The sequence below is a fragment of the Lepus europaeus genome, chromosome 10 (assembly GCF_033115175.1).
Source record: "Lepus europaeus isolate LE1 chromosome 10, mLepTim1.pri, whole genome shotgun sequence".
Lineage (NCBI taxonomy): Eukaryota > Metazoa > Chordata > Mammalia > Lagomorpha > Leporidae > Lepus > Lepus europaeus.
The window spans coordinates 64,010,033-64,033,400 of NC_084836.1; the positions used below are offsets into that span (position 1 = coordinate 64,010,033).

Sequence of the window (23,368 nt, forward strand, 5' to 3'; positions counted from 1 at the left end):
AGCAATCCCAAAAACAGTCAAAGAGGAGTAAAGTAAGATACAGAAATTTCCAGGAAAATGGCCATCAGGGACGAGGTGAGGACTCCAGTCCAGGGAGCCTGCTGGCCAGGCTGCTGCCACAGCCCTCCTGCCTGGGAGACCAGACACGGCTCTGAACACCTCTAGTCTGTGTGTGACCCCGCAAAGCCATGTGGCTGCGGCTGGTGGCCCTCGTGGGTCTGTACTACCTGGTGCGCTGGTACCGGGAGAGGCAGGTGGTGAGCCAGCTCCTGGACAAGTTCGTCTTCATCACGGGCTGTGACTCGGGCTTCGGGAACCTGCTGGCCAGACAGCTGGACAGGAGGGGCTTGAGGGTGCTGGCTGCGTGTCTGACGGAGGAGGGGGCCGAGCAGCTGAGGCGCCAAACATCGGACAGGGTGGAGACGGTGAGCCTGGATGTCACCAAGACCGAGAGCGTCGCGGCCGCCGCCCAGTGGGTGCAGGAGCGCGTGGGAGACCGAGGTACCAGCCCCTCCCTGCTCCTGTCTGCTGGCTACTTCTCTCCTCTCTAAGGTGGGACGAGAGCCCTGGGCTTGGATCTGTGGTGGGGGCCAGGCTCCCGCCTCAGCACTTGCCTTGCTTCTCCTGGAGACCGTGGACACCCACCTCCTTCTCTGGAGGAGGCCATGAGATGGCAGATGGGGCTTAGGAAGGTCAAAAACAAGGAAGAGGCCGCTTCTCTGCCTTGAAAAGCATGCAGTTGTGTGCATTTTATTGTGGGAGGGGAAAAGAACCATGATTTCTTTTATTGAAATATAGATAGAATATGATCATTGCTGCCAATACCAAGAAGCATAAAGACAAAAACAAAACTCACCCTTCCATTGCTCTCCAGACATAGGTAGAGCCAACATTTTGGTATCTGTAGGATTCTATTTAGCACATTTGTATGATATTTTTCCTTTAAAAAGATCAACTTTTAAGAAAGACTTATGTATTCACTTAAAAGTCACAGTTAAAGAGAGAGATTTTTTTTTAAGATTTATTTATTTATTTGAAAGTCAGAGTTACACAGAGAGAGGAGAGGCAGAGAGAGAGAGAGAGGTTTTCCATCTGCTGGCTCACTCCCCAGCTGGCTGCAATGACTGGAGCTGTGCCGATCTGAAGCCAGGAGCCAAGAGCTTCTTCCAGGTCTCCCACATGAATGCAGGGACCCAAGGATTTGAGCCATCTTCTATTGCTTTCCCAGACCATAGCAGAGAGCTGGATTGGAAGAGGAGCAGCCGGGACTTGAACCAGTGCCCATATGGGATGCCAGCACTGCAGGTAGTGGCTTTACCCACTGCGCCACAGCACTGGCCCCTTAGAGAAAGATATCTTTTAACCACTGATTCATTACCCAGATGGTTACAGTGGCCGGGGCTGGGCTAGACCGAAGCCAGGAGCCAAGAACTTCATCCAGGTCTCCCACAGGGGTAGCAGAGGCCCAAATGCTTGGGCCATCTTCCATGGCTTTTCCCAGCCCATTAGCAAGGAGCAGCCAGCACTGGAACTGGTGCCGACAAGATGTTGGTGTTGCAGGTGGTGGCTTTACCTGCTATGCCACAACATCAGCCCCAAGATGAACATTTTTAGAACATGATGGAACTTTCTTTTCAAATGTTATACTTAACGAGATAGAATATTCTACCTTTTGATACAGCATTACTTACTTTAAACTACTTTCTGTGGTTGGGTGCTGAAACCATTTGCTACATTTTTGTGTCGTACATGAAATCCTCTAAATTTCTATTTTCTGGGACCTCTGTCTTTATATACTCATATTGATTGGGCTCTTAGAACATCGTGGTGTAGGAGGGCTCCTTCCCACGATGACAGGGGTCTTTCTGGACCAGTTCAGACTTGAGGTCACAGGGCTGGGGACTCTGTTTGACCTTGGCATTGTCTATGTCTTCCTTCGAGCTTTTCCCAGAACTGAGTGAACTCGAAGGGGAGCGGCTGAGGGTGGCCTTCTGGGTGGGAGAGAGGAAGGGGGACACTTTCAGGGCCACAGGGCAGGGCCTGTATGCAGGGTGCCTGGGGGGGTGCAGCCTGGCCTCCCTGAGATGCTGGACCCCCGGGTTTTCCAAGCCGTGGTGCAGAAGTCTGCTCAGTACAAAGGTAGGATGCTCCGGGCAGTCTGCGAGGTCAGAGGAAGGGCTGTTGTCCAAGGTCTCCCACACAGGATTTCAAGTCTTTCCTTCCCAGTGAAACTCTGCCTCGGTGCTCCACTCCCTCCCTTCTCCTCTCTCTCTCTCTCTCTCTCTCCCCCCCCCCTCCCCCATCAGGTGGCTGAGGAGCACTGGGTGTTGGTCAGTTTTTCATACACTGTAATGGAACACCAGAGGCAGGCTACTTCGTCATGAAAAGGGGCTCAAGTTGGTGCAAGCTTTACAAGAGCAAGGTCGAGGGGGATCTTGGGTTGGCTCCCTGCAGGCGGAGCCCTGAGGGGGTCCAGGACACCCCTGAGCCTGAATCAGAGAGTCCTGGGGTGTGTTTTAGTCTGGTCTCTGCCCCTCTTACAGAGACCACGTTCACGAACGAGGGCTCCACGTGTTGACCTCTCACTGAAGACCTTTCTGGCAGCCCCAGCTCCCGGCACCAGGGTCAGAGTGCACCTCCCGGTGGGGACTCAGCTGTAACACAGGAAGACTCGGGGGACTCACACCTTCCCGAACCTCAGCAGGCACCCACTGTGCGAGGAGCTCCCCAGGGCTCATGGAAGGCACATCGAAAAGATAACACGCATTCTCCACACACACTTTTTAAAGATTTATTTGTTTATTTAAAAGGCAGAGTTACAGAAAGAGAGAAACAGAGAGAATCTTCTATCTTCCACGTGGGTGCAGGGGCCCAAGCACTTGCTGCTTTCCCAGGTGCATTAGCAGTGAGTGCGTCGGAAGTAGAGCAGCTGGGACTTGAACCGGTGCCCACACGGGATGCCGGAGTCACAGGCAGCAGCTTAACTTACTATGTCACAACGCCAGGCCCTGGAAACGTTTAAAGCCCTCTCAAATATGCTGTTAAAAAAAAGTCTGAAAATGTTTCCAGCATTGTGGCTTTGCAGGTTAAGCCGAGGCCCGAGCATTGGCATCCCATATGGGCATCCGTTGAAGTCCCGACTGCTCCACTTCCGATCCAGCTCCCTGCTAATGCACCTGGGAAAGCAGTGGAGGATGGCCCAAGTCCTTGGGCCCCTGCACACATGAGGGAGACCCAGAAAAGCTCCTGGCTCCTGGCTTCAGCCTGGCAGACCCAGGCTACTGCGGCCATTTGGGGAGTGAACCAGCAGTTGGAAGACCTCTGTCTCTGTCTCTGAGTCTCCCTCAGAAAGTCTAAAACTGCCCGGGGGGCCGACGGTGCCCAAGGGGGCGACACGAGCGCGTGAACATGCAGACATCAGTCCCACGTCTCCAGACAGTGCGAGCAGCAGGTGCTGTAGTGCGGGGTGTCTTGCGGGATGTCGTGCGGGGTGGCCGCCTGCTGTCCGCCGTGCATGCGCTGAGCTAGGTCGTGAGGAGCAGAGGGGGGAAGGCTGCCAGTTGTCGCCCAGCAGCTTACAGGATCCGCAGCCTCCCAAGCCCAGCAGACCCCGTGTGCTTCTCTGTGCTACCCCTCGCCCCCGTGCAACACCCATCCCAGTGCTGTCAGGCTAGTGGATGTGGACTTGAACCACAGCTGTGTCCACACTGCGCACACACAGCCCAGAGCTGCCCAGTCCTTTCCCAGGGCTCTGGGGCCTGATGAATAACGCTGGCATCTCCATGCCCACGGCCCCCAACGAGTGGCTGACCAAACAGGACTTTGTGGACGTGCTCAACGTGAACCTGCTGGGGACGATCGAGGTGACCCTGAGCCTGCTGCCCGCAGTGAGGAGGGCCAGGGGCCGCGTGGTCAACGTCTCCAGCGTGATGGGCCGCCTGTCGCTGTTTGGTGGCGGCTACTGCATCTCCAAGTACGGTGTAGAGGCCTTCTCGGACTCCCTCAGGTATTGGGCGGGGTTGGGGCCCCTCCCTGGGTCCTATTCCTGTTCTGTGGAAACCACTTCCTGAGCTTTCCATAAATCACAGAGGTAGAAGCCCCCTCTTGAGGGCAAGGCCGGCTCTGGCATGTGATCCAACAGTTGAATCTCCTGACTTCTGTTTGTGCACACGCAGGACACCTGGGGGCAAGCCCAGGAACAAAACTCAGGAAGTGAAAAGCGCAGCCGTGGCGTGCATTCACGCTGTGCCTGTCGGTGCTGTTGCACTGCTGGCCAGAGAGGCAGGGCACTGTGACGGTCCCGGCCCAGCCTGCGCTGCTGGGCTCCCTAGTGGAGGACACACACCATATAGGACCTCCAACACGACCCACAGAGTGCAACTCAGGGAACAACTAGGTGAGATGGCCTGAGGTAGAAGTCAGTTGGCTGGGTCAGGTCCCCATCTCCCCCTCAGGGCAGCGCCCCTCCCAAGCCCAGCCTTCTCCTCAACAAGGGTCTGTCAGAACGGGGGACCTGAGCAGGGGCAGGGGGGTCCCTTCAGGGGCCTGGGGCTGTCACGGAAGCGCATCTCCTCCTTCCTTCCCTCCCTGAGGGGCGAGGGTCCCTGAGCGCCCAGCACAAACCTCTTCCCTCCGGGCCCTAGACAGGCGCGGCGGGCTGGGCAGGGGTCTCTTGTCTCTGGGACCCATCGCACACTTGGTGGGGGCTGCGGGCTGCAGGGCGGCGCCCAGGTCTGGCGAGGCGCCCCTTCGCGCCCTTCCAGCTCCGACACTGCCCCCTTCCCCTGCGAAGCCCCAGCCAAGATGGAGAAGGGGCGCGGCTGGGGCCCTCACTGCCAGGCTGAGCCTGGCTCCCCTGGGGCCCACACCCCGAGGCCACCCGCCAGACGCCGCAGGCCGCCAGTAGGGGGGGCGCGTGGCCGGAGCGCGCAGGGACTGCGTCTGGGCCCTGGGTCCTGGATCTGTCTGGGCTGTGGCTCCCCGGGACGCCGAGGCGCAGGGGTCAGGGTGAGGATGGCCTGGGCAGGGGCTGGCGGTGGGCGTACGTATGCACGCGGGAGACGCCCGCAGAGACGTTTGGCTCCTGCCTCGCTCCTCAGCCTAACAGCAACGATTAGGATTCGAGGGTCCCGGGCTGCAGAGGGGTCCCGCCCCCTCAGCCCTTCAAGGTCTCCCCCAGAGCTTCCCCGGTGGTGGCTGTAAGAGCAGTGCGGCCCCGAAGGAGGGATGACTCCTCCAAGGCTGCAGAGCGCCCCCTGCTGGCACGGGGAGCCCTCAGGCCGGGCTGGGATCTGCACCCCTGTTCTCCTCCCTTGGGCTGGCTGCCCGGGAGCCTCTGGTTGGGCCGGAACCTCCGTCCCTGCAGCCCAGCTCCTGGGCCTCTGTCAGGTGGCCAGAGGCCCAGGAATGCAGGACTGGGTGGCGGCGGAGGCAGCACAGCCCTGGCTGCTTCTGGCCCAGGCCCCGCCCCAGCTCCCTGCCCCCTTCCCTCCTCCTCCTGCTGGGAAGGGCTGTCTCCACCTCACCCAAGAGCCCTCCGTGCACACCTGTAGGGGTCGCTCTCTGGCCTTTGTGGGTCTCGGAAGGAAGCTCCCTGGTGTGCCCCAGCCCCGTGATACTGGCAAAGCTCAGCGCCTGCCATGCCCTGGTCAGACCGTCTCTGTGGTCCTGGATACTGGGTCTTCCTGAGTTGAGACCCTGGAGGTCTTGTGGGTCCCGACTCTGAGTGTGACCTGGCAACAGGCCCCATGGAGAAAGAGGGCAGAGTGCAGTGGCAGCAGTGCCCAGGGGAGGCCACACCTGCTTGTGCACACAGCCCCTCCTCCCTCCCTGCAACTCTGGGGCTTTCATTCCTCTGTGTGCACCTGTGGGTGCACCTGTGTGGGTACCTGTGTGTGTGCATAGGAGACTGAGGGGACGGGCAAGACACGGGTTATGATGGACAACACACACACATATACATATATACATGAACACATGGACTATAAACACATACACATGTATGTGCACAACATATACACACATACATATGAACAAATGTATTTTAAAAAGTGCATGGGATATCTAATTAAAATATAGGTTTACACCAGTTCAATAAAAATTCTGAAGTCCACCCATAGGAGTTTGAGCCCTTGCAAAAGAAGTCCAAAGAACAGAGGGGTAGAGTTAGAATAAATAAGAGTTCTAGAAAGACAGTGGTTAGCTGGGAAGGAAGAACCTTGCCAGAGCACCAGGGAGCAGACTGTCTACCACAGCCCTCGGGCTGCTCCCTCCTCTGCCGGAGCAGGTGCCACACTCAGGTTTCCCTGCAGCCGGTCTGTGTGTGACCCCGCAAAGCCATGTGGCTGTGGCTGGCGGCCCTCGTGGGCCTGTACTACCTGGTGCGCTGGTACCGGGAGAGGCAGGTGGTGAGCCAGCTCCTGGACAAGTTCGTCTTCATCACGGGCTGTGACTCGGGCTTCGGGAACCTGCTGGCCAGACAGCTGGACAGGAGGGGCTTGAGGGTGCTGGCTGCGTGTCTGACGGAGGAGGGGGCCGAGCAGCTGAGGCGCCAGACATCGGACAGGGTGGAGACGGTGAGCCTGGATGTCACCAAGACCGAGAGCGTCGCGGCCGCCGCCCAGTGGGTGCAGGAGCGCGTGGGAGACCGAGGTACCAGCCCCTCCCTGCTCCTGTCTGCCGGCTGCTTCTCTCCCCTCCCTGGCAGGAGTCCCCAGGTGTTTTTCAGGTCTGGAGGTCAGTCTGACTCCGACCCTCACCCATCAGGCCAGGCTTGGCTCTTCTCCTGCTGTGGGCCCTGTGGCCAGGGTGCAAGGCCGCCCTGCTGCCCCCCAGAACCCTCCTGTCTCGGGGCCTCCTTTCCAAGCAGAAGTTCTCATTGCTGGATGCTGATGCCCGGGCTGGAGCCGGGCACCTGAGGGAGGGGAGAGGAGCAGAGCCCTGGTCTCGGATTTGCCCTGGAGGCTGGGGCCCCGCAGGAGCCAGGCTCAGGCCCTCAGTACCTGCCCTGCTCCTCCTGGTGACCGTTGGCATCCACCGAGAGAGGGGAACTCCTCCCATTTTCAGATGGGTCCGAAGGTTAGGGACAGGTTTAGGGAAGCCGAGCTGGTGATGGGTCCCCTTTTCTCTCTGTCTTTCCCCTACACTGTTCTGTCTTATTTTGAGAGGAGAAAAGAACATTCCTTACCGTTTCCTACTCATGTGGACAATACTGAAAAACAAAGATAAAAGCAACTTTAGCCTTAAACTGATAACCCAAAGGAGCAAACGGGTAACATTTCCTTACCAGAACAGTCCAGGCTGGCAGCTCAGTGCTGGGGAGCCAACTTGCTGGAGGCCAAAGCTGGTGACAATAGTGAGGCTGTGTCAGGGAGCAGGTGGTCCTGGGAAACAGCCATCTCTCCATCCAAATTGCTCATTTCCACCCACGAAGCCAGCAAGCGGCAGGGAGTTTAAAGCAGAAGGGTTTCGCAGGGAGATTAGGAATAAAGCAAGAGGAATCCCCTGATTACCAGGCGGCATTTCTAGCTCTGCTCTGCTGATTTTCTGGGAAACTCCGGGTGTCAGGCAGGGAGGTTTTTGGGGGCTTGGCCGTCAGGTGTGTCAGGGCACATTCCTAGCGGGGGGTGAGGTCTGCCTTTCCACTCTCCCCTTTTCTGGGCTCTCTCGGATCCTATGTCAAGCTCATTATTTCTAAGACTGCTGGGGGTAGATCTTCACAGTGTTGGCGTTTGGATCCTTGTCAGTGAAACTATGAAAGGGGAAGGGAGATGCCTGTCATAGGGTGACAAATCCCTGTATATGTAACACAGCTACTTTACACCCTAAGGAAGTTCCCAGTGCTCTTAGTAGAAGTGTTAGTCCTGATTCTAAAAATTTTTTCAGGCTGGCGCCGCAGCTCACTAGGCTAATCCTCCGTCTTGCGGCGCCGGCACACCGGGTTCTAGCCCCGGTCGGGGCGCCGGATTCTGTCCCGGTTGCCCCTCTTCCAGGCCAGCTCTCTGCTGTGGCCAGGGAGTGCAGTGGAGGATGGCCCAGGTGCTTGGGCCCTGCACCCCATGGGAGACCAGGAGAAGCACCTGGCTCCTGCCATCGGTGCGCCAGCCGCAGCGGCCATTGGAGGGTGAACCAATGGTAAAAAGGAAGACGTTTCTCTCTGTCTCTCTCTCACTGTCCACTCTGCCTGTCAAAAAAAAAATTTTTTTTTTCAAAAATGAACCTGCTTCTAGATGGTACCCAGGAGAAGAAAGGCAAAACCTAGTCTCTGAGTCCTTGGAAAAGCATGTGTTCGACTCAGGTCGTCTCGGCATGATTGGTCTTGTAGGTGTGTCATCGTTTCACTGCAATCAAAGCAAATCAGAAAGATTAACAGTTGTCACCATGGGCCTTTAAGCTCCACTCAGTAGAGCCCTGGGCCACAGCTCAGGGTAGAGGTCAACAGAGCAGTCACTGGAGAGGCATTGTTAGAGAGCTAGAGAAATGCTCCGAGCCATGTTAGCCCCCCCACCACACACACCCTCCTGTGTGGCTGAGGGCACACGTTTCTGTCCTGTTCTGCCAGTGAGGCTGATTTGCGCCGTTCGCCGCTGGAGGATTGCCTTCCTCAGTAGGAAACCTGAAGAACAATCCTCCCGCCTTCCACGCAGCCCAGCAGGCCCTAACACGAAAAGGCACACTTTGAGTCGTGGAGGGACCGGGGTACTGGCCTTAACATCTTCCCTCCCACCTGCGCGACTAGGGAACACACAACCAAAGCCAGGTCCAACCACACGAAGCCCAGGGGTGAAGATGGAGGGCTCCCTCCACATACCCAGTTCCACTTCCTGGTCTCAGTGCCTGCCCACTCCCCCAACCCCCTCCCCGCCTACAAAGTACCCTTTCCCGAACCAACACAGGAAGAGCAGGGAGCAAGTGGCCAGAGGGTGGGAGGGAGGAGTCCCTGAGAGAAAGGGCTCCCAGTGGTGCTGGGGTGGCCCTGGGGTCCCAGCCTTGAGGACCGCTCACCACCAACTGCACTGGGGGGGCAGTCTTTCCTACCAACCTGAGGAGGGGAGGCCGCAGGAAGAAAAGGCCCCAAACGTAGGGATGCCTCGCCAATTTTGTTACCAGATAACCAGGTGTTGCTGCTGGCTGATGGGAGAGCCAGAGACGAGAGAGGGCGCGGAGACAGTTTGTGTCAGGAGCCATCTATCCACCCAAAATGTGCTCTTTGGTGTCCAAGAAGCCACAAGGGGGGATTGTAAAGGACAAGGGCTGCCTAGAGGATGTGCAGCCTCCCCACGCCCAGCAGACCCCGTGTGCTTCTCTGTGCTATCCCACGCCCCAGACACCTGTCACAGGGCTGTCAGGCTAGTGGCTGCGAACTTGAAACATGCTGAGTCCCCCACTACACACACACAGCCCAGAGCTGCCCTCTCCTTTCCCAGGACTCTGGGGCCTGGTGAATAACGCTGGCGTAGGGGTCGCTCTCCGGCCCTTGTGGGTCTCTGAAGGAAGCTCCCTGGTGTGTCCCAGCCCCGTGATACTGACAAAGCTCAGCACCTGCCTGCCTTGGCCAGGCCAGACCCCACGATCACTGGGGTCTTCCTGAGTTGAGACCCTGGAGGTCTTGTGGGTCCCGACCCTGAATGTGACCCGGCAGGATAGGCCCAGTGTACCTGAGGGCAGAGGGCAGTGGCAGCAGTGCCCAGGGGAGGCGGAGAGGGTGAGAGAGCCACACCTACTTGTGCACACAGCCCCTCCTCCCTCCCTGCAACTCTGGGGCTTGCATACCAATGGGTGCACCTGTATGGGTCCCTGTGTGTGTGTACAGGATCCGAGGGGAATCAGTGAGGAGTGGATGGGCAGGACATGGCTTATGATGGACACACATGCATACACACATGCACGTGTACACACAAGCACACAGGTACACACGTACTATATACGTGTACACATGTATGTGCACACACATATACACACATACATATGCACAATGATTTAGATAATATGTTTATTCCAGTTCAATAAAAACTCTGAAGTCCACACATAGGACTGCAATAGCAGTCCAAAGAGCAGAGAGGAGGAGTCAAGATTAAAAAAACATTCTGGACAGACATTGGTCAGGTAGGAAGGCAGAGGCTGTGCCAGAGCGCCTGAGGTCAGGCTGCCTACTGCCTTCTTCTGGCTGCTCCCTCCTCTGCCGGAGCAGGTGCCACACTCAGGTTTCCCTGCAGCCGGTCTGTGTGTGACCCCGCAAAGCCATGTGGCTGTGGCTGGCGGCCCTCGTGGGCCTGTACTACCTGGTGCGCTGGTACCGGGAGAGGCAGGTGGTGAGCCAGCTCCTGGACAAGTTCGTCTTCATCACGGGCTGTGACTCGGGCTTCGGGAACCTGCTGGCCAGACAGCTGGACAGGAGGGGCTTGAGGGTGCTGGCTGCGTGTCTGACGGAGGAGGGGGCCGAGCAGCTGAGGCGCCAGACATCGGACAGGGTGGAGACGGTGAGCCTGGATGTCACCAAGACCGAGAGCATCGTGGCCGCCGCCCAGTGGGTGCAGGAGCGCGTGGGAGACCGAGGTACCAGCCCCTCCCTGCTCCTGTCTGCCGGCTGCTTCTCTCCCCTCCCTGGCAGGAGTCCCCAGGTGTTTTTCAGGTCTGGAGGTCAGTCTGACTCTGGCCCTCGCCCGTCAGGCCAGGCTTGGCTCTTCTCCTGCTGCGGGCCCTGTGGCCAGGGTGCAAGGCTGCCCTGCTGAGAATCTGCCCCCCAGAACCCTCCTGTCTCGGGGCCTCCTTTCCAAGCAGAAGTTCTCATTGCTGGATGCTGATGCCCGGGCTGGAGTCGGGCAGCTGAGGGAGGGGAGGGGAGCAGAGCCCTGGTCTCGGGTTTGCCCTGGAGGCTGGGGCCCCGCAGGAGCCAGGCTCAGGCCCTCAGTACCTGCCCTGCTCCTCCTGGTGACCATTGGTGTCCACCGAGAGAGGGGAACTCCTCCCATTTTCAGATGGGTCCGAAGGTTAGGGAAGCCGAGCTGGTGATGGGTCCCCTTTTCTCTCTGTCTTTCCTCTACACTGTTCTGTCTTATTTTGAGAGGAGAAAAGAACATTCCTTACCGTTTCCTACTCATGTGGACGACACTGAAAAACAAAGATAAAAGCAACTTTAGCCTTAAACTGAAAACCCGGAGGTGCACCGGGTAACATTTCATTACCAGAAGAACAGTCCTGGCTGGCAGCTCAGTGCTGGGGAGCCAACTTGCTGGAGGCCATAGCCGGTGACTGGAGGGCTGTGTCAGGGAGCAGGTGGACCTGGGAAAGAGCCATCTCTCCATCCAAATTGCTCATTTCCACAGAATAAGCCAGCAAGTCGGTTTTTAAGGTTAGGGGCCACTAATAGGATCAGCAGCCTCCCCACGCCCAGCAGACCCCGTGTGCTTCTCTGTGCTATCCCATGCCCCAGACACCTGTCACAGGGCTGTCAGGCTAGTGGCTGCGAACTTGAACCATGCTGAGTCCCCCACTACACACACACAGCCCAGAGCTGCCCTCTCCTTTCCCAGGACTCTGGGGCCTGGTGAATAACGCTGGCGTCTCCATGTCCACGGCCCCCAACGAGTGGCTGACCAAACAGGACTTTGTGGACGTGCTCAACGTGAACCTGCTGGGGACGATCGAGGTGACCCTGAGCCTGCTGCCCGCAGTGAGGAGGGCCAGGGGCCGCGTGGTCAACGTCTCCAGCGTCATGGGCCGCCTGGCACTGTTTAGTGGCGGCTACGGCATCTCGAAGCACGGCGTAGAGGCCTTCTCGGACTCCCTCAGGTATTGGGGTGCACTTGGAGGGGAAGACTAGGCAGGGCCTGGCCAGTGGAGAGGTGCGCACAGTGGGCTTGTGGTGGGTCCAGGGCCCTGGGTGGGGATGTTCATCCTGCTGTTGGCATGGAGCCTCATGGGAGAGATTGAATCAGGGAGCCACTTAGTCCAGTCTGCGTCGCGAGAGCCCCATGGCAGGAGGACAGGCGTGGCGCTGAGTGTGGGAGGCAGGGCCAGAGGCAGATGGACCTTCCCCTGGAGACGGTGGCCATGGCTGAGCTGGGACCGGGCTGGGAGAGGCTAGGCGAGGGCGGAGGAGCAGGGCGGGGGTTCTGCGGGTGGGACCTGGGGCTGCATGGGCTGTGAGGGGACCAGGAGGGCACAGCGTGGGAGTGATTGGCGGCAGTGTATAGCTGACTTACACCAATGAGCGCCTGGGGGTCCAATGCGTGGGCCCCGAGCAGAAGCAGCGCTGTGGTCCCAGTACTGTTCCCCAGCTGTGCCCTCCCCGCTCCCCAGTCTCCCCACCCCAGTGCTCTGTGGGGTTTATTGTGTGTGGGGGTGTGTGTGGATTCCATGAGCTCTGTGCCCTCTGCTGCTCTGCCTTGCAGGAGGGAGCTGTCCCCCTTCGGGGTGAAGGTGGCCATCATTGAGCCCGGTTCCTTCAAGACCAACATGGCAGACCCGAAGAGCTTCATGCAGTCCTTACGGGCGGCCTGGGAGCGCGCCGGCCCGGAGGTCAGGGCCATCTATGGCGAGGAGTTTCTGGCATCCTGTGAGTGAGTGTGCACACGGTAGAGGGACAGTGTCCTGTGGGAATCCTGAGCCCAGCGCTTGTGCCTCCAGTCCTGACAGGGTCCATCCTGCAGGCTCCGCCCCCCCCCCCACCGGGGCGGGCCGCTCAGCCCCATTTCCACGGTCATGTGTGGTCAGTGGTCACCTGAAGCCATGTGCAGGCTTAGTAGACCATGCACCCCCGAGCATCAGAAGCCGGGTAACTGTGCGGGTGGAGTGAGGCAGGAAGAGAAGCCGCCGCAGACTCACGGCCAGCTGGCACTACAGAGAGCTGAGACCCTGCGCCTGCGTTTCTGCGTGGCCAAGACCTTGCGTTTAGGTGCCCGGCTTTGCCAGGTGGAGGGGAGTGGGGGCTGAGTGGGAGCCATTTTCCTGTGGAGTCAGGGCTGGGGCGTCTCCAGGGAAGCCGGGTGCAGGGATTGGGGGCTTTGGAGGAGGAGGGTGAGAAGTGGGGAGCCCTTTCCTTCTGTGTTGACTGTAAGCGGGAGCCAGCGAGGCAGAAGCACACGTGAGACCTTTCTTGTTCTGTGCAGACATGAAGTTGGGTCAGTCGTTCAAGTCTCCGTTCAGGCAGGACCTCCCGTTGGTGACGGACTGCATGGAGCACGCGCTGACCGCCTGCCACCCCCGCACCCGGTACTCGCCCGGCTGGGACGCCAAGCTCTTCTTCCTCCCCATGAGCTACATGCCCACCTTCCTGGTGGACGCCATCATCCACTGGTTTTCCCCGAGGCCAGCCCAGGCCCTGTGAAGTCTCGCCCAAGGCACTAGGTGGTGCAGAGCTGGGCTGTGAGAGAGGAGAGGGGGGCGGGGCGCTCTCCGGTCTCCTTCTGCCTCTCTCCAGGAATCTACTTGTGCTAGGTTGCCTTGGGCAGCCACTCGGAACTCCCACCTTCCTGGCTCCCAGGGGCACATCTGAATGGCCTTGGGCATAGCAGGTGCAAGGAGCCCATACCTGCTCTGCCTCCTCAGGGTGGGCGTCGGCCTGTCCACTCTGCACCTCTCACGGGGACACCTGTGCACAGGTGGGGATGGGCAGAAGCAAACCCCACCCCTGCCCAGCAGCCTGGGAGGGGACTCAGCCGGCGCTGGCAGGTGGGACACACCTCAGTAGGTTCTCGGTGTATGACACACAAACCAATTTAGCATTTGTCATAAATCCATGGTTTTCTCGTGGTTATTTTAAGAAAAAAAATTCAAAGATTACTGCATCTCCTCCCCCCCCCCCCGATTCAACCTTGGCCTTGGGGAAGGTGGGGTGGACTTTAGTAGAAAGGTCAGGTGCCTTCCTGAGGTCAGGCGAGGAGGGGCCAACCTGCGGAGGGATTTGAAGCGGACATTGGGTTTTCTGGGGCTCTCTTGGGCCTGCAGACACACAGGGGAGAAGGGATTGCTTCCCTGCTGGGATTAATACCCTGCCCTGATTCCAGGATAGACGGGACTGCAAGGAAGGAGATGCCCACAGCGGGAGATGTGGACCCAAGCCCTTTCCCGTGGGTACTGAACCCCTCCCCAGGCCTCCAGGGAGGTGGCCCTCCCCTCCGTTAGAGCCCCTGCACCTGCACCTCTGCCACCCGGGGGCAGCCCAGGCCGGCGCCCCTCCCACGCTCTCAGCTGCCTGCCCTGTTAGTCTCATGGGGGTGGACACACACACAAACAGGGCCTCTGCCCGAGGCACGGACTGCAACTCGGGGGCCGGCTGAGTGACAACTGCAGGAGGAAGATCAGTGTCTCGGTCAGGTCCCCATCTCCACCCTCATAGCAGCCCCTCCTCCCGGGTCCAGTAGGGCTCCGCTGGGGCCTGACCACCAGAGACCACAACGCCCGAGCGGCAGATCGCCAGCAGAGGGCGCATGGCCGGGGTGGGCAGGGACTCCACTGTGGGCCTGGCTGTGGCTCTCCAGGACGTGGAGGCGCAGGGGTCAGGGTGAGGACGGCCTGGGCAGGGGCTGGCGGAGGGCGTGCGAATGCTCGCGGGAGACGCCCGCAAAGACGTTTGAGCCTCGCGCCTCAGCCTCTCTGACAGCAACGATTAGGATTTGCGTGTCCCGGGCTGCAGAGCGGTCCCGCCCCCTGCGCACTCATGGTCTCACCCAGGGCTTCCCTGGCAGTGGCTCTAAGAGCAGGTGCGGCCCCGAAGGAGGGATGACTCCTCCAAGGCTGCAGAGCGCCCCCTGCTGGCACGGGGAGCCCTCAGGCCGGGCTGGGATCTGCACCCCTGTTCTCCTCCCTTGGGCTGGCTGCCCGGGAGCCTCTGGTTGGGCCGGAACCTCCGTCCCTGCAGCCCAGCTCCTGGGCCTCTGTCAGGTGGCCAGAGGAACAGGAATGCAGGACTGGGTGGCGGCGGAGGCAGCACAGCCCTGGCTGCTTCTGGCCCAGTCCCCGCCCCAGCTCCCTGCCCCCTTCCCTCCTCCTCCTGCTGGGAAGGGCTGTCTCCACCTCACCTGGAGCCCTCCGTGCACAGCTGTAGGGTTCGCTCTCCGGCCCTGTGGGTCTCTGAAGGAAGCTCCCTGGTGTGTCCCAGCCCCGTGATACTGACAAAGCTCAGCACCTGCCTGCCTTGGCCAGGCCAGACCCCACGATCACTGGGGTCTTCCTGAGTTGAGACCCTGGAGGTCTTGTGGGTCCCGACCCTGAATGTGACCCGGCAGGATAGGCCCAGTGTACCTGAGGGCAGAGGGCAGTGGCAGCAGTGCCCAGGGGAGGCGGAGAGGGTGAGAGAGCCACACCTACTTGTGCACACAGCCCCTCCTCCCTCCCTGCAACTCTGGGGCTTGCATACCAATGGGTGCACCTGTATGGGTCCCTGTGTGTGTGTACAGGATCCGAGGGGAATCAGTGAGGAGTGGATGGGCAGGACATGGCTTATGATGGACACACATGCATACACACATGCACGTGTACACACAAGCACACATGTACACACGCACTATATACGTGTACACATGTATGTGCACACACATATACACACATACATGTGCACAATGATTTAGATAATATGTTTATTCCAGTTCAATAAAAACTCTGAAGTCCACACATAGGACTGCAATAGCAGTCCAAAGAGCAGAGAGGAGGAGTCAAGATTAAAAAAACATTCTGGACAGACATTGGTCAGGTAGGAAGGCAGAGGCTGTGCCAGAGCGCCTGAGGTCAGGCTGCCTACTGCCTTCTTCTGGCTGCTCCCTCCTCTGCCGGAGCAGGTGCCACACTCAGGTTTCCCTGCAGCCGGTCTGTGTGTGACCCCGCAAAGCCATGTGGCTGTGGCTGGCGGCCCTCGTGGGCCTGTACTACCTGGTGCGCTGGTACCGGGAGAGGCAGGTGGTGAGCCAGCTCCTGGACAAGTTCGTCTTCATCACGGGCTGTGACTCGGGCTTCGGGAACCTGCTGGCCAGACAGCTGGACAGGAGGGGCTTGAGGGTGCTGGCTGCGTGTCTGACGGAGGAGGGGGCCGAGCAGCTGAGGCGCCAGACATCGGACAGGGTGGAGACGGTGAGCCTGGATGTCACCAAGACCGAGAGCGTCGCAGCCGCCGCCCAGTGGGTGCAGGAGCGCGTGGGAGACCAAGGTACCAGCCCCTCCCTGCTCCTGTCTGCCGGCTGCTTCTCTCTCCAACCTGGCAGGAGTCCCCAGGTGTTTTTCAGGTCTGGAGGTCAGTCTGACTCTGGCCCTCGCCCGTCAGGCCAGGCTTGGCTCTTCTCCTGCTGCGGGCCCTGTGGCCAGGGTGCAAGGCTGCCCTGCTGAGAATCTGCCCCCTAGAACCCTCCTGTCTTGGCGCCTCCTTTCCAAGCAGAAGTTCTCATTGCTGGATGCTGATGCCCGGGCTGGAGCCGGGCACCTGAGGGAGGGGAGGGGGCAGAGCCCTGGTCTCGGATTTGCCCTGGAGGCTGGGGCCCCGCAGGAGCCAGGCTCAGGCCCTCAGTACCTGCCCTGCTCCTCCTGGTGACCATTGGTGTCCACCGAGAGAGGGGAACTCCTCCCATTTTCAGATGGGTCCGAAGGTTAAGGACAGGTTTAGGGAAACTATGTAATGGGTGGTCGGTCCCCTTTTCTCGCTGTCTTTCCTGTTTTTTTCCTGTCTTTTAGGAAAGGTAAAGAACATTCCTTACACTTTTCCAAATGGAAACCATAATCTTTGTGGAAAATACTGAAAAACATAAAAATAGAAACCAAATCATCCTTAATCTGCACTGCTGAGAGAGGTAGTTTAATATTTGTTGTCTACAGAATTCTATTTTTTTTCTAGTTTATATCACATTCTTTTTACTTAATATAAGTAGTATTACAATAAAAGGGAAATATCTTCAAAATGACACGTTTAGTTAATTAGAATATTCTGTCCTTAAAGCCTGCTATGCTTATGTCAAGGTATCTAATTCCAACTTTTAATTTTCTTGGTAAACTTCTGTACATTTGCCTCTCTGTGTGCCTGTATGTGATTGGGATATTGGGAATAAATCTCTCTGGGTAGGAATTTGCATGGCCATGGGGCTTGGTTCGAGCAGGGGAGGAGCCTGTCCACTGGCCACACCCCCTCATCTGCCCTGCAGTCCCTGGAGCTGTGTCTGTAGGCGGGAAAACTATGCAGTTCTGGAGCTTGTGTGTGGGTGTTCCAGGGAAGTTTCCTGGCAGATCCGTGAACTGTGGACTGGAAGAGCTGAGGAGACGGTGGCCCTCCCAGTTCACCGAAGAGGGCCCATGTTTTCTGGAGCAGAGGACGGCATGCCAGGGGTGGGAGAAGTAGGCTTTGCCTGCTCCCCCAAGCCTGCCTGGTGGGTGCTTTCCACTCTTTACAAAAAGGCTTTTTTTTTTTTTTAATTTATTTGAAAGCCAGAGTGACAGAGAGAAAGGGAGAGAAAGAGAGAGCAAGAGATCTTCCACATGATGGTTCACTACCTAAATTGCCCTCATGGACGGGGCTCCATCAGGCAATTGCCACAAGCAAGGATCACCATCCAGTTCTCACACTTGGGGGTCAGGGACCCAAGTGCTCTGGCAATTGTCCACTGCTCTCCCAGGCGCATTAGCCCAGAGCTGTGATGCAAGACAGCTGGGACTGGAACCAACACTCTGATAGGGGATGCTGGTATCGCAAGCAGCGGCTTATCCAGCTTTGTTCAATTCTGGCCCCACCCACTGGACTGCCAAGCACTTCCTGCAGGAATGTTCTTCAATATTGATAAAGTGGGGGGCCAGCACTATGGCACAGTATGTTAATCCGCTGCTTGTGGCAACAGCATCCCATATGGGTGCCGGTTCAAGACCCGGCTGCTCCACTTCTGATCCGGCTCTCTGCTATGGCCTGTGAAAGTGGTAGAAGATGGCCCAAGTCCTTGGGCCCCTGCACCCACGTGGGAGACTCAGAGGCAGCTCCTGGCTCCTGGCTTCGGATCCACGCAGCTCCAGCCATTGTGGCCATTTGGGGAGTGATCCAGGGGATGGAAGACTTCTCTATCTCTCCCTCTCACTGGCTGTAACTCTACCTCTCAAATAAATAAATAAATAAATATTTTTAAAACATTTATACAGTGGGTTTCAAGGCAGTCCACTGACGTCAAACACGTGACCCCTCTCTACATTCCAAATTCACTTTTTTAAAAAATTTATTTATTTATTTATTTATTGACAGAGTGGATAGTGAGAGAGAGACAGAGAGAAAGGTCTTCCTTTGCTGTTGGTTCACCCTCCAATGGCCCCTGCGGCAGGCTTATCGCGCTGGTCCGATGGCAGGAGCCAGGTGCTTCTCCTGGTCTCCCATGTGGGTGCAGGGCCCAAGCACTTGGGCCATCCTCCACTGCCTTCCCGGGCCATAGCAGAGAGCTGGCCTGGAAGAGGGGCAACCGGGATAGAATCCAGCACCCCAACCGGGACTAGAACCCGGTGTGCCGGCACCGCAAGGCAGAGGATTAGCCTGTTAAGCCACGGCGCCGGCCCCAAATTCACTTTCTCAACAAACCTTACTCATGTCTCAGCTTGCTTTGTTTTTTTTCTTTCTGCTTTTTTTTTTTTTTAATCTTCCTCCATTCCCTCTCTTCCCCATTTGCTTCTCTCTGTGGTCTGTCTTTTCCCGTGATATACGATCAGCACTCACTACAAGCTGTTCAGAAAGTCTGAAAATGCAGCGGGGAGGCTGCTGGTGCCCAAGAGGGCGACACGAGCGCGTGAACACGCAGATGTCAGTCCCATAGCTCCAGACAGTGTGGGCAGCAGGTCCTGTAGCTCGGGGTGTCGTGCAGGGTAGCACGCACTGAGCTAGGCCGTGAGGAGCAGAGGGGGGAAGGCTGCCGGTTGTCGCCCAGCAGCTTACAGGATCCGCAGCCCCCCAAGCCCAGCAGACCCCATGTGCTTCTCTGTGCTACCCCTCGCCCCCGTGCCACACCCATCCCAGTGCTGTCAGGCTAGTGGATGTGGACTTGAACCACAGCTGTGTCCACACTGCACACACACAGCCCAGAGCTGCCCTCTCCTTTCCCAGGGCTCTGGGGCCTGGTGAATAACGCTGGCATCTCCATGCCCACGGCCCCCAACGAGTGGCTGACCAAACAGGACTTTGTGGACGTGCTCAACGTGAACCTGCTGGGGATGATCGAGGTGACCCTGAGCCTGCTGCCCGCAGTGAGGAGGGCCAGGGGCCGCGTGGTCAACGTCTCCAGCGTCATGGGCCGCCTGTCGCTGTTTGGTGGCGGCTACTGCATCTCCAAGTACGGTGTAGAGGCCTTCTCGGACTCCCTCAGGTATTGGGGTGCTCTTAGGGGGGAATGGACAGGGCCGGGTCTGACCAGAGGGAGGCTGGTGGGCTTGTGGAGGGCCAGGGACCCTGGGCAGGTGCCACACTTAGCTTCATGGAAGGGATTGAGTCAGGGAAACCACTTAGTCCAGTCAGCATCTGGGAGCCCCCTGGCTGCAGGACAGGGCATGGCTCTGAGTGCAGGGGCCAAGGCCAAAGGCAGAGAGGCTCCATGGGAGATGGTGGCGACGATTCAGCCAGGAGAGGGCCAGGGAGCAGACTGGGGCGGGCATGCATAGGCAACATGGAGGAGGTGAAATGGGCAAAGCCTGGTGATCCGTGGGATTGAGGGCTACAGAGGGGGCAGCATTGCTCTCAGTACCTTGCAGCAGAACAGGTAGGGTTAGAGCTCTTTGAATAAGCATCCCACATTTCTGGGGCAATGCTCTCAGAGTTTGTACCCTGGGGATGCTGCATATTATCCTGGTTTACGTCACCCCGATTCTACAAGGAGGTTGTCTTGTTTCTTGTGTGTGCTGCCGCCCGAGACCACAGAAGTCCTTCCTCTCCATCTCCCTGTCTTCCAGGAGGGAGCTGTCCTACTTTGGGGTGAAGGTGGCCATCATCGAGCCCGGCTACTTCAAGACTAGGGTAACCAGTAGCGAGAGATTCATCCAGAGCTTCAGGGGACTGTGGGACCGGGCCAGCTCAGAGATCAAGGAGTTGTATGGCGAGAAATTTCTGGCAGCCTGTGAGTGAGCTGTGGGCAATGGGGAGAGAAGCACCTCCTTATTTGGAATCTGGGTCAGCATGAGCGCCTCTAGCAGTATCAGGATGTGTCTGGGCCTCTGCTACCACCCCATCCCCCACCCCAGAAAGTGCAGATGTACAAGTCCCATTTCCATGGTGCTGTGTGGTCAACTGGGCACCTAAGCAAGTGTCCAGGCTGATTAGAACATAGAACCGCTGTTTCATTAGGACATCGATTATTCTAAGGGGCGACATGAAGCCAGAACAGGAAGGCACGCCTGGACTCGTGGGCTGGCGTCAGAGACAGCTGGTCCTTACGTGCTTAGATTGCGTGAGTGTTGGCTGAGACTTTGAATTCGTGCAGCCCAGGGATCCCCAGGAAGAGTGACCAGAACAGCTGTTCCTCTCGTTGGGACAGTGGGCACTTCCAGGGGAATTCGATGGATTAGATATTGGGCATGGGTTTTGGGGGTGGGTGACATGAATTCTTAAGAGAAATGTCCCTTCCTAAGTTGACCCCAAAGCAGGAGCAGTGGAGGTGGGAATACACCTGGGTTGTTTCCTATTTCGTACAGACATGCAATCAACTAAATCTATGGAGCAAAAGTGCACAGAGGATCTGTCCATGGTGACGGACTGCATGGAGCACGCGCTGACCGCCTGCCACCCCCGCACCCGGTACTCCCCCGGCTGGGACGCCAAGCTCTTCTACCTCCCCATGAGCTACATGCCCACCTTCCTGGTGGACGCCATGGTCTACTGGGGCACCCCACGGCCAGCCCAGGCCCTGTGAAGCCTCACCCGGGGCGCCTGGTGGTGCAGAGCTGGACGTTGAGTGAGTGAAGGGGCACCTTGGGGAGAGGAAGTGGGCGGGGAAGCTGTCATGTCACCAGGGCCTGCCTTCGTCTTTACCTGTCCCCAGGACACTCTTGGGGTACCAGCTCTGGGCCCACTAGGAGGCAAGACCCAGAACTTGGCTGTAGAACAGGGAGCTCAGTTGAATTGGGCGGCCACTCAAGCCTTGTGGTCAACCCCGAGGAAGCCACACAAGGGATGGAGGCTCTGCCCACACCTGCTCTTCCTCCCATGCACCTAGCCAGGGCGTCCCTTGGCCCTGGCCAGTTTGCACCCTCCCATAGGATAGAAATTGCATATCAAGCCTGGCATGGGACCTAGGAACCAATTTTGTATTTGTCCTGAAACCATGGTTTTCTTTTGCTTATTTTTTTTTTAATAAAAGTCACACATTTCAGACACACACAGTGATTTCCCAGCCTTGACCTTGTGGAGTCTGGGGCTGTGGGCCTGCAGGAAGAAGCGCTGGGGGAGTTTCTGGAGTTCAGGGATGAGCGGGACCACCCAAGGGAGATCTGTCTCTGTCCTCTCGGTCTCCCTGCCATGGGGGGAGGGGCACTTGCTCCCCTCTCCAGACTTCAAAAGGAACCTACAGTGGCAAGGTTAGAGACCAGGTCGAGAAAGGTTGACAATGCAGACTGAGGGGTCCCAACCCCTGTAGGGGGAGCTCCAGCCCCTCCCCTCAGTGGCTGCTCTGGGCTGCAGGGTCAGTGCAGATGCACTCCTGCTGTCCCTCAGGGCCCAGGCCACCTCCCCTCCCGTACCTGTGTGCAGTGTGTCACTTCTGGGGCCCATTTGTCCTGGTGCTCTAACCCGTGTTGAGCTTGCGGGGCTGGAGCCTTCTGGAACCACCCAATACCTGCTGAGACCTGGGTCTATATGTTACCGGCTTCCCAGAGAGCATGGTTGCAGGTTCCTGGGCTCCTGCAGCTCACAGTGGCACCTTGGGGGTCTCAGTTTTTTCCCTCAGTACTAAAATCAAGGGGTGGTGGGGCCAGCGCTGTGGCAGCATAGTGGGCTAAGCCTCTGCCTGCAGTGCCGGCATCCCATATGGACTCCAGTTCGTGTCCCAGCTGCTCCTCTTCCCATCCAGCTCTCTGCTATGGCCAGGGAAAGCAGCCGAAGATGATCCAAGTGCTTGGGCCACTGCACCCAGAGGAGGCTCCTGGCTTCTGATCAGCCCACCTCTGGCCATTCTGACCATTTAGGGAGTGAACCAGAGGATGGAAGACCTTTCACTTCCTCTGTCTGCAACTCTCTCTCTCAAATGAATAAAGAAATAAAAAATCAAGGGCACGGAGCCTTTTGTGCAGTAACAGCAAAGCAAGGTACATACCCTGGGAGGCATGGGCGGTGTTTGGTGTTGGACTCTGCATGCTGAAGACCCAGAAGACAGGGAAGGGATGCCAGGAGCCCAAGGGGAGTCCCCCGGTGCCAATCCAACAGCCAAGCTAGAGCTTCCCTCTCAGGGCGAAGCCCCCCAGTCCTATCAAACCCTGCACACTCACTCATTCACACTCTCCCATAACCACACGACACACCATCTCCGAGCACAGGCTGCAACTGTGCGTCCCAGCCCCCCACTGGGGGGATGGTAGGCGTTGAGGGGGTCCTTCCCCACAAGTCCCCTCCACAGTGCCAGGGAGGGACAGGGAGGGCACAAAGCCCACCCTCCATGCTGGGCTCTGGGTTTGCACTGAGGTGCAACTGTCCCAAAGGGCTGCCACTCAAGGGTGCACTTCGGTCACCACAGGACAACTGCCACCCGAAAACAAAGCCGGAGCCCAGATGCCCCTGCTCCACGCAGCCTTCCCCCTCAGCAAGGGTCGGGTCAGGCCGGGAACCTGCACCGGGGCAGGGGGTCCCATCAGGGGCCTGGGGCTATCATGTCAGCGCCTCTCCTCCTTCCTTCCCTCCCTGCGGGGCAAGGGTCCCTGAGCGCCCAGCACAAACCTCTTCCCTCCGGGCCCTAGACAGGCGCGGCGGGCTGGGCAGGGGTCTCTTGTCTCTGGGACCCATCGCACACTTGGTGGGGGCTGCGGGCTGCAGGGCGGCGCCCAGGTCTGGCGAGGCGCCCCTTCGCGCCCTTCCAGCTCCGACACTGCCCCCTTCCCCCTGCGAAGCCCTAGCCAAGATGGAGAAGGGGCGCGGCTGGGGCCCTCACTGCCAGGCTGAGCCTGGCTCCCCTGGGGCCCACACCCCGCAGGCCACCCGCCCGACGCCGCAGGCCGCCAGTAGGGGGCGCGCGTGGCCGGAGCGCGCAGGGACTGCGTCTGGGCCCTGGCTCCTGGATCTGTCTGGGCTGTGGCTCCCCGGGACGCCGAGGCGCAGGGGTCAGGGTGAGGATGGCCTGGGCAGGGGCTGGCGGAGGTTGTGCGTATGCGCGCGGGAGACGCCCGCAGAGACGTTTGGCTCCTGCCTCGCTCCTCAGCCTCTCTGACGGCCACGATTAGGATCTGCCCT

General features: G+C 58.4%; 3 protein-coding genes across 6 annotated transcripts; all 3 read left to right on the forward strand.

The window, feature by feature from the left end:
• On the forward strand, positions 1-4,802 carry LOC133767670 (retinol dehydrogenase 16-like). The gene is made up of 2 exons (XM_062202102.1): positions 1-501; positions 3,748-4,802. The coding sequence occupies exons 1-2, from the start codon at positions 189-191 to the stop codon at positions 4,068-4,070; spliced, it is 636 nt and encodes a 211-aa protein (XP_062058086.1). The 5' UTR covers positions 1-188; the 3' UTR covers positions 4,071-4,802.
• A 1,326-nt stretch (positions 4,803-6,128) lies between these two features.
• Positions 6,129-22,196, forward strand: LOC133768671 (retinol dehydrogenase 16-like). Of its 3 annotated transcripts, none has more exons than XM_062203419.1 (5): positions 6,129-6,651; positions 19,049-19,307; positions 19,888-20,051; positions 20,626-20,885; positions 21,999-22,196. In XM_062203419.1, the coding sequence occupies exons 1-4, from the start codon at positions 6,339-6,341 to the stop codon at positions 20,841-20,843; spliced, it is 954 nt and encodes a 317-aa protein (XP_062059403.1). In that variant the 5' UTR covers positions 6,129-6,338; the 3' UTR covers positions 20,844-20,885; positions 21,999-22,196. The 3 variants fall into 3 exon arrangements, with proteins under 3 accessions (XP_062059403.1, XP_062059402.1, XP_062059401.1); XM_062203418.1 differs by lacking the exon at positions 6,129-6,651 and adding an exon at positions 15,103-16,141 and having other exon boundaries at positions 20,626-20,889; XM_062203417.1 differs by lacking the exon at positions 6,129-6,651 and adding an exon at positions 15,104-16,141.
• On the forward strand, positions 10,116-13,737 carry LOC133768669 (retinol dehydrogenase 16-like). 2 transcript variants are annotated; one of them, XM_062203415.1, is made up of 4 exons: positions 10,116-10,554; positions 11,532-11,790; positions 12,393-12,560; positions 13,110-13,737. In XM_062203415.1, the coding sequence occupies exons 1-4, from the start codon at positions 10,242-10,244 to the stop codon at positions 13,345-13,347; spliced, it is 978 nt and encodes a 325-aa protein (XP_062059399.1). In that variant the 5' UTR covers positions 10,116-10,241; the 3' UTR covers positions 13,348-13,737. The 2 variants fall into 2 exon arrangements, with proteins under 2 accessions (XP_062059399.1, XP_062059400.1); XM_062203416.1 differs by having other exon boundaries at positions 10,118-10,554; positions 12,393-12,556.
• Positions 22,197-23,368: the final 1,172 nt, after the last annotated feature.

Coding starts and splice junctions, on each gene's coding strand:
- LOC133767670 (XM_062202102.1), top strand. CDS start 189: ATGTGGCTGCGGCTGGTGGCCCTCGTGGGTCTGTACTACCTGGTGCGC. Junction 502..3,747: donor GGAGCGCGTGGGAGACCGAG/GTACCAGCCCCT, acceptor GTCCTTTCCCAG/GGCTCTGGGGCCTGATGAAT.
- LOC133768669 (XM_062203415.1), top strand. CDS start 10,242: ATGTGGCTGTGGCTGGCGGCCCTCGTGGGCCTGTACTACCTGGTGCGC. Junction 10,555..11,531: donor GGAGCGCGTGGGAGACCGAG/GTACCAGCCCCT, acceptor CTCCTTTCCCAG/GACTCTGGGGCCTGGTGAAT. Junction 12,561..13,109: donor GAGTTTCTGGCATCCTGTGA/GTGAGTGTGCAC, acceptor TGTTCTGTGCAG/ACATGAAGTTGGGTCAGTCG.
- LOC133768671 (XM_062203419.1), top strand. CDS start 6,339: ATGTGGCTGTGGCTGGCGGCCCTCGTGGGCCTGTACTACCTGGTGCGC. Junction 6,652..19,048: donor GGAGCGCGTGGGAGACCGAG/GTACCAGCCCCT, acceptor CTCCTTTCCCAG/GGCTCTGGGGCCTGGTGAAT. Junction 19,308..19,887: donor GCCTTCTCGGACTCCCTCAG/GTATTGGGGTGC, acceptor CCTGTCTTCCAG/GAGGGAGCTGTCCTACTTTG.